General features: G+C 41.2%; 1 protein-coding gene across 5 annotated transcripts in view; it reads right to left on the bottom strand.

Moving 5' to 3' along the window:
* The window catches only part of LOC122556422 (protocadherin-10-like), a 176962-nt gene that overhangs the window by 82965 nt on the left and 84243 nt on the right, over window positions 1-9754 (bottom strand). The window contains exon 1 of one of the 5 annotated variants that reach the window (XM_043703059.1): window positions 5691-7989. The exons of 2 other annotated variants lie outside the window; for them this stretch is intronic. In XM_043703059.1, the coding sequence (XP_043558994.1) occupies window positions 5691-7697 (2007 nt within the window). In that variant the 5' untranslated portion in view covers window positions 7698-7989. Of the gene's footprint in view, window positions 1-5222; window positions 7990-9754 lie in introns of those variants that run through there. 2 more of the 5 variants (XM_043703055.1, XM_043703054.1) reach the window with 2 other exon arrangements.

Raw genomic sequence — 9754 nt, forward strand, 5'->3', positions numbered from 1 at the left:
TCATGTCTGAGATAGTGAGTAGAATTGAAGAACCAGATGGAGAATTGATCTGCATCTAGGATGTCAAAATACCATCAAAGTAATTTTTGTTCATCAGACAATATCTGCTGATAACATTTTCTATTTCGAAAACCATCACAATTAGATACAATAGGAAGAAAAATTGGCAACATTTGGTAAAGATCTAGTACAGTACAATAGATTCAATTTAGCAAAGGGAAATTAGACAGAAACTAGATTGATTGGGTTGTGCCAAACAACAGACAGTTGTTGAAGTAAATATTCATTACAGGCAGGTGGAAAATAGATCTCAGCAATCCTGGTTCTCAACTTTAGCCAAGAAGGTTCAACTTGTTAGTGCCCACTGTCTCATCATCGTGGACTAATGGTCTATCAGTCTCATTATTAACAAGATAGGATCGTTTGTAAAACGAATAAAATAGAAAAGTTAAGCAGAAATAAAGCCTGATAATATAAACCAGATTTAAAAATCCAGCAGAGTGATGCATAAAAATAATGTAAGTGATAAGGCAATGGGCATCAATGGATTATATTTAGATTACTTAATCGAATCTCACATTCTAAAACAAATAGAGACATTATGCTCATTCTAGGTCAAAACAAGAATATTTTAACTTTTTTTAAAACCAATAAAATAAAGCTAACTATACTTGCACAAACATTAGTGAGACAGAAAGGGATACATCAGGTAAGTTGCTTTGAAAAATGGCAAGGGGAAATTTCTTATAGTCATTACATCAGATGAATCTAATACTGAGGAAAACAGCTCTCTTTCTTTACAATTAATAGAGCAGAAATCCCTCTGGTTTCTGCTAATAGTAATCTCTGCATAACCTTCATACAGTATTCTGTTACATCTGATCTAATTGTGAACTCTTGTTATTATTTTTTCATTATCTACTTAACTAATTTTGTATTGAAAATAATCTCATGCTCCAAACAAAGTACCTGTTGGTCGCCGTTAGAAGTATAATTGTATATTTTTCTTGTAAGTTACCTATTGTGTTTATTAGTAAATATGTTCAGTTACAGTCTTATTTTCAATAGTTAATGAGGTAATAGTGAGGTGCCAGAAGACAGGAGGGTGGCTAACGTGGTGACACTATTTAAGAAAGGTGATAAAGAAAAGCCAGGGAATTACACATCACTCAGCCTGACATTGCTGCTGGGTACGTTGTTGGATGGAATCCTGAGGGATAGGATTTACATGTATTTGGAAAGGGAAGGACTGATTAGTGTTAATCAACATGGCTTTGTGCGTGAGAAATCATGCCTCACTAACTGAAATTAGTGTTTTCAATAAGTATCAAAGAGGATTGATGAGGGAAGAGCAGTGAACGTGAACTATATGCCCTTTAGTAAGGCATTCAAAGTGGTTCCTCTTGGTAGACTAATTGACAAGCTTAGGTTACATTTAATGCAGAAAGAACTAGCCAGTTGGATACAGGACTGGCTTGAAAGTAGAAGACAGAGGGTGGTAATGGAGGGTTGCTTTTCAGGCCAGTGACCAGCAGTGTGCCACAAGGATCGGTGTTGGATCCATCGCGTTTTATCATTTATATAAATGACTTGAATGTGAATATAGGAGGAATGGCTAGTAAGTTTGCAGATAATGCCAAAAATTGGAAGTGTAGCGGACAACAAAGACAGTTACCTCAGAGTGCAAAGAGATCTTGATCAGATGGGGCAATAGGCCAAAGAGTAGCAGATGGAGTTTAATTTAGATAACTGTGAGGATCTGCATTTTGGAAAGGCAAATCAGGGTAGGACTTATACAGTTAATGGTAAGGCCCTGGAAAGAGTTGCTGAAAAAAGGTACCTTGGAGTGCAGGTTCATAGTACCTTGAAAGTGGAGTCTCAGGTACATTGGATCGTGAAGAAAGTGCTTGGTATGCTTGCGTGTATTGATCAGTGCATTGAGTATTGGAGTTGGCTGGACATGTCGCAGCCATACAAAACATTGAATAGGCCAATTTTGGAATATTGCATGTGATTCTGGTCTCCCCCCCTACAGAAAGGATGTAGTGAAATTTGAAAGGGTTCAGAAAAGATTTACAAGGATGTTTCTAAGGTTGGAGAGTTTGAGCTGTAGGGAGAGGCTGAATAGTCTGGGGCTGTTATACTCGAGCGTCAGAAGCTGAGGGGTTACCTTATATAAGTTTATGAAGTCATGAATAAAAATATGCATAGGGTAAATCGTCAAGGTCTTTTCCTTTGGGGTTGGAGAGTCTAAAACCAAAGGGCAACGGTTTAAAGTGAATGGGGAAAGATTTAAAAGGACCCTAAAGGGCAACTTTTTCATGAAGAAGGAGGCACGTGTATAGACTGAGTGGCTGGACGAAGTGGTAGAGGTTGGTACAATTATAAAATTTAATTGGCATTTGGATAGATATATCAATATGAAAAGTTTAGAAGGATATGGGCCAAACGTTGGCAAATAGGACGAGAATACATGGTTGGCATGGACAAGTTGGACCAAAGGGTTTTGTTTTCCATGTTGTACATTTCTATGACACTATGAATCCAAATGTTATAATTGTATGAACATCCACCACTTTCTCTGCCAGATCATTCTATACACATACCACCCTCTCCATTAAAATGTTGTCCCTTAAGACCCTTTAATTTTTTTCTTCTCTCACCTTAAACTGATGCACTCTAGCTTGGACTCACCTAGCCTGTGGAAAAGACCTTGAGTGTTCATCTTGTCCATGCCCTTCATGGCTTTATAAACTTCGATAACCCCTCAGCCTCCAGCCCACTCATCTTTTCCCTGTAGTTCAAACCATCCAACATCCTTGTAAATTTTTTATCAAACCTTTCAAGTTTCTCAATCTCTTTCCTATTGCAGAGACCAGAATTGAACACAATATTCCAAAAGTGATCGAACCAATATCCTGTAGAGCCACAACATGGCTTTCCAACGTCTATTCTCAATGCACTGACCTACAAAAGCACACGTGTCAAACACCTTCTACACTAACCTGTCTACCTGTAATTCCACTTTCATGGAACTATGAAGCTGCAGCCCAAGGTCTGTTTATTCGGCAACAGTCCCAAGGACTTGAACATTAAGTGTGTAAGCCCTGCCCTTAATTGCCCTATCAAAATGCAGCACCTCACATTTATCTAAATTACGCTCCATCTGTCACTCCGAGACTCATTTTCCAATCTGATCAAAGTCCCATTGTACCCTGAGATCACCTTCTTTTCTGTTCAGTACACCACCAATTTTAGCATCATCTTCAAACTTACTAATCATGCCTCCTGTATTCACATCCACAGCATTCAAGTAAACGTCAAAAAGCAAGGGACTCAGCACAGATCCTTGTTCCTCAGCATTGGTCACAGTCTGAAAAACAAGCCTCCATCATCACCCTCTGTCTCCTACCTTCAAGTCACTTTTGCATCGAAAACGTCTAATTCCCCTTGTATTCCATGTGGTCTAACCTCACAAACCAGTCTTATGGAACCTTGGTAAATGCCTTACTGAAGCCCGTATAGATAATGTCCACTGGTCTGCCTTCATTAATCTTCTTCGTCGCTTCTTCAAAAAATTGAATCATGTTAATGATGACACGATTTCCCACGCACATAGACATGTTGACAATCCATAATCAATTCATGTCTTTCCAAATACAAGTAAATCCTGTCCTTCAGAATCCCCTTCACAGAACTTACTCACCACTGACTCCAGGCTCATTGATCTGAAGTTCCCTGGCTTTTCCTTACCACCTTTCTTAAATAAAAGCATTATGTTAGCAAACTCCAGTCTTCGAGCACTTCCCCCTTCGCTACTGGTGGTACAAATATCTTGGCAAGGGGCCCAACAGTTATTTCCCTAGCTTCCCACAAGGTTCTAGGTTTCATCTGATCCAGTCCCAGGGATTTATCCATCTTTATGCGTTTCATGAGGCATAATCCAGCAGCTCCTCTTCTGTAATTATGAGCACTTTTCACGATATTAGTATTTGTTTCCCCAAGTTGCCTGGCTTCCATATCCTTCTTTGCACTAAGCACTGATGTGAAATATGCATTTGATATTTCTCCTATTTCTTGCGAGTCCACAAAGAGGTAGCCTTGCTGATCATAATGGGCCGTATCTTCTACCCAGTTTTTTTGTCCTCAATGTATTTGTAGAATTCCTTTCAATTCACCTTATTACTATTTGCCAAAACTATTTCATGTCCCCTTTTTGCCATCCTGATTTCCCTCTTGAGTATACTCCTACAACCCCTATACTCTCCAAGGGATTCATTCAATCCCTGCAGTGCGTTTGCCATTCTCTGTTTCAACGTGTAGCTCTCATTTTATTCTCTGTCTCTCTCCACCATTCACTACTACCACTTCCACACCTTCCCCCCACCTCTCCCGTCACCCCCACCACCAGGACCAACACTCAAAATCCAGTGCTGTCAGCACCATTCAGTTAGCATTTCTACGTAACGGTGTGATCGTGTAAAGACAAAATACAGTGCATGCTGCAAATATGAAACACAGAGAATGCTGGAAAAACTTAGCAGGTCTGATAGCAAGGAAAGATAAACCAGAATGAATGTTTCGACTCCACTATGACTCTTCTCGAGGACTGTACCGAAGAAGAGTCATAGTGGACTCCAGACATAACGCTGTCGCTTTCCCTAGAAACGCTGCCAATCCAGTCGACTTTCTTCGCATGACTCTGATTTTGCTTATGTAATCAACTGGATTAGAATACTAGAATTAAATCCTTGCTAAACAATTGTGCAACGTAAAAACTGCAACATGCAAGTAATAAGTTTGATCACAAGGTCCTGCGACAGAACCTGTGTCACTATTTTGTCCATGTTATATTAGACCAACATCTTTTTCCCCTGATTTCCAGATAAGCAAAATTCAGTTTATCGACTGAATACATGAACAGTTACGACTGTTTAACCCGTTCACGATTGGTCAATTCAATATTGCATGAAGCGGAGAAATAAAGAATTTAAGAGCAAGCTCACGTCATTGGGCCCTTCGTAGATGCTCTAACATTCAGTAATATTATGACTGATCTGATTGTAGTCTTAATGCCTCGTCCTAATTTGCCCCCACCACTCTCTCTCCCTGTACTCCACACAACCTCCGGTTTCCACTACCCCATCCCATACACAATTACATCATGTTTGACTTCCTTGGCCAAAGAAATACAGATTCTGCAAGTACATTACATGCCTCACCTTGTGTGATTGAACGGTTTCTTTCACAGTAGAATAGGGCTCTTTTGTAGTGTTGTCTATTAGAAAAGAACCATGTTTCACAGTAATCGCGGATTGCAGAGGATCATGTAACTTTAACAGGGTAAAATCCTTCGTGAATGCATTTGAAGTCGGACACTTGCCATATCCAGCCGTGTGAGGGACCGACACTCTTTCGTACACATCTGGATAATTAACTGGAATTGGAATATTCGCACTGGCCTTTTGAACACCTCGCAGTGAATCTCTTTGCACACCACAGAAGAGTATCTCTGAGCAACAACAGTCGCCATGATCTCCATGTGCGCCCTTCTGAATTTTCATAGCGAGCATTACTATAGCCGCAAGAAAAACAAAGGAGATTATCCCAAAAGAAATGATCAAATACATTCTGATATCATGTGTCCAGAACTCGGAGTTCCCCAGCGCAGCGACATTAGATGCACTTGCCTGATCAGTTTCCAACACTGACAAGTTGATACTGATTGTCGAAGAAAGTGAAGGCTTTCCGTTATCTCTGACCAGGATCACGATTTGCTGTTTCAGTGAATCCTTTGTGCCAAAGTGGCGGATAGTCCATACTTCTCCTGATTCGGAAGACACGGTAAACAAACTTTCATCCGTAGGCTGGCTAATCTGATAAAATAGCCTAGCGTTCTGTCCTGAATCAGCGTCTGTGGCTGTCACTTTAATCACAAGATAACCCGGATCAGCAGATCTGGGTACGGTCTCCTCTGCTGCTGAGTCTCTATTTGCCATTGGCGATAGGATCACGGGAGCGTTATCATTTTGATCGACTATAATCACATTTACACTTACGTTGCTGGCAAGCGGAGGGGTTCCATTATCCATTACTTGCGCAGAAAGCTGAAGATCGTGAAGCTGCTCGTAATCGAATCTTTGTTGCGCAAACATCACTCCGCTGTCTGAATCGACATAGACGAATGTGGATACAGGAACACCATGAACTGCACCATCCAGAATGGAATATGACAGTCGGCCATTTTGATTACTGTCTGGATCATTTGCCGATAGAAATCCGATTGAAGCGCCTATAGCATTATTTTCCGTCACATACATTGTAAAAGAAGGCTGCGTAAAACGTGGTACATTATCATTTACATCCGATATTTGCACTGGGATAATCTTGTTAGTCGAAAGTGGAGGGTTGCCTTTATCCGTGCATGTAATTGTAATGTTGTACTCAGACACCTTTTCACGATCTATGACACCGTCAGTAACCACTGTATAATAGTTATTCAAAGAACTGTCAAGCTTAAAAGGAACATCCTTCGAAACACGGCAAGAAACTGCCTGTCTTTCTTTGGAGTCTCTGTCCGTTACTTTCAAAATGGCTACCAACGTCCCTTCAGGGGCGTTCTCTGGAATGGGGGTATGCACAGAACTGATCATTATTCTGGGGGCGTTATCATTAACATCAGTAACTTTTACTAGGACCTTGCAGTACGATGGTATTCCTGCAATGCCTCTGTCCTTTGCTTGCACCGTCATCTCGTAGTTCTCCATCTCCTCGAAATCAATTATTTCATTTACTCTGATCTCTCCTTTCTCAGCATTAATGCTGAACAGTTTACGTATTTCATCACCAGTGCCCTCGCTGAAAGAATATATTACTTCACCATTTACTCCCTCGTCTAAATCTATAGCATTAACCTTTGCTATTAAAGAACCCCTCGGTGCGTTTTCAGGAATCGCAACTTGGTACACATTCTCATCGAAAACCGGTGCATTATCATTTATATCCGAAACGATGATGACAATCTGTGTGCTTCCTGATTTGCTCGGGGAGCCTCCATCGATTGCGGTTAGTGTTAACCGATGAGTCGCTTGCTGCTCTCTATCTAAGGCTTTTTGGAGGACGAGCTCTGGAGTCATTATTTGGTTGCTATTGGTTTGTAGATCCAAAGCAAAGAAATCATTTTGGCTTAGTCGATAAGTGTGGACGCTGTTGCTTGAAGAATCAGGATCGTACGCTCTTTGAAGTGGAAAGCGGGTTCCGGGTGAAGCAAACTCTGATATTTCAAAACGGGTCTCGCCTTTCGGGAACTCGGGTGGGTTGTCGTTGATATCGATAATCTCCACGTCAATATTATATAATTCAAATGGGTTCTCAGTCATAGCTTCCAAAGTCAACACACATGCAAATATCGGTTCACAGAGCTGTTCCCTGTCGATTTTCTCATTGACGAGCAGAATGCCGTTTTCAAAATTTATGTCCAGATATTGCTTGTGCTTTTCAGTTGCAATCCGAAACTTCCGAACGGACAGCTGCCGTAAATCTATCCCGAGGTCTTTTGCAATGTTCCCAACCATAGAACCTTTTTGCAATTCTTCGGGAATTGAATAGCGAATGGTTCCGTAAACTGAATATAGAAATTGGCCGAATATCAAACAAAGAAGTTGCACAAAAAATAATGGGAACGTTAAATAAGCCATTCGTACTCAATGACCAAAACATATACTGCGGGCAAATACACCAAGAAATTGCACTGCAGTTATCATACCGCACACAACGCCATATCAAAAGGTACCTGGTTCGCTTCTTTCCAACTTCTAGTTGGAAACAATAGCATTATCTGCACGAAGCTCCCTTTAGCGACTAATGTGCTTTCTCAGATGTCATGAAGAACAAAAAACAAAGAGTGTGCTGGTCATTCTCGGATATTGCCGAGCGTTTCGTTTTGTGGGGGTGGGGCTGGATCTCCAACCACTTTGCTATCACCGTATTGGTACACAGCGACACAGCGAGTATCGACCAATTATAACACCAACTCCTCTTAAAGCAGCATTGAACCGAATCACGTTGTACAACTTTAAATATGAGTGTATTGTCATACCATGTAGTTATTTAGGTTGTTAATGGTTTGTGCAAAAGCTTGAATACAATATAGTATTGATTATGACTGCTCGCAAGTTTATTTTTAAATGTATTTGCAATGACCAAACTTTAAGTCAGCCTAAAATAGTGTAAGGTGTACATGGAAAACATTACAATTCAATTAACATCATATAGTTAGCATGTTTTATTCAACATAATAACTTTTATGCTGTGAAAGCATTTTTTTAGTGCTGGGTTAAAGATGTTAAAAGCTGTTACAGTTTCGCCAGACTATAGGACTGCTTTCTCGCCAAGGAGTGATAACTGGTGGAGTTGAGAAGGAAATTCTTCATGATAAACTCAGCTAGTGTGGGAATTGAACGCCATAGGTGTTTGTGCAACTCAGCATTGTAAACCAGCCATTTTGTCATATTACAGAGATTTTGTTTCTTTAGTCATTTTTCTGGGCTATGGACATCGCTGGCTGGCCAGCATTTATTGCTCGTCCCCAGTTGCCCATGAGAAGGTGATTGTGAGCTATTTTATTCAACTGCTGCAATCCACCTGCTGTGGGTTGACCCATAATGCCATCACAGAGGGAATTCCAGGATTTTGATCAGCGACAGTCAAGGAACCATGTTGTATTTCCAAGTCAGGATGATGAGTGACTTTAGGGGAAATTAGAGGTGATGGTGTTTCCATGTATCTGCTTCTCTTGTTCTTCTAGATGGAAGTGGCTTTGGGTTTGGAAGGTGCTGTCTGAGGATCTTTGGTGAATTTCTGCAGTGCATCTTGTAGATAGTGCACACTGCTGCTACTGAGTGTTGGAAGCGAGGGAGTGGATATTTATAGATGTCATGCCAATCAAGAGTGTAGTTTTGTCCTGGATGGTGTCAAGTTTCTTGAGTATTGTTAGAGGTATATCCATCCAAGCAAATGGGGAATATTCCATCACACTCCTATCTTCTGCCTTGCAAATGGTGGGCAAGCTTTGGTTGGAGGGCGGGGGGGGGGGGGGGGGGGGAGGTTGCTGGGGGGGNGTGGAGGGGGAGGGCAGGATGTGGTGGTGGGTTCAGGAGCTGAGTTATTTGCTGCAGTCTTCCCAGCCTCTGGACTGCTTTTGGTAGCTACTGTGCTTATATGGAGAGTCCAGTTGAGGTTTCTGGTCAATGGTAACCCCCAGAATATTGATAATGGTGGATTTAGTGATTGATAACATTGAATGTCAAGGGATGGTGGTTAGATTGTTTCTTCTTGGTGGTGGTCATAGCTTGGCATTTGTGTGGTACGATTGTTACTTGCTCTTGTCAGCCCAAGCCTGGATATTGTCAACATCTTGTTTCTTTACTGTCTCGCGAGACGCAAATTGTGCTAAACATTATGTAATCAATAGACAATAGACAATAGGTGCAGGAGTAGGCCATTCTGCCTTTCGAGCCTGCACCACCATTCAATATGATCATGGCTGATCATCCTTAATCAGTATCCTGTTCCAGCCTTATCTCCATAACCCTTGATTCCACTATCCTTGAGAACTCAATCCAACTCTTTCTTAAATGAATCCAGAGACTTGGCCTCCACTGCCCTCTGGGGCAGAGCATTCCACACAGCCACCACTCTCTGGGTGAAGAAGTTTCTCCTCATCTCTGTCCTAAATGGTCTACCCCGTATTTTT

This window comes from Chiloscyllium plagiosum, chromosome 14, assembly GCF_004010195.1.
Source record: "Chiloscyllium plagiosum isolate BGI_BamShark_2017 chromosome 14, ASM401019v2, whole genome shotgun sequence".
NCBI classification, from domain to species: domain Eukaryota; kingdom Metazoa; phylum Chordata; class Chondrichthyes; order Orectolobiformes; family Hemiscylliidae; genus Chiloscyllium; species Chiloscyllium plagiosum.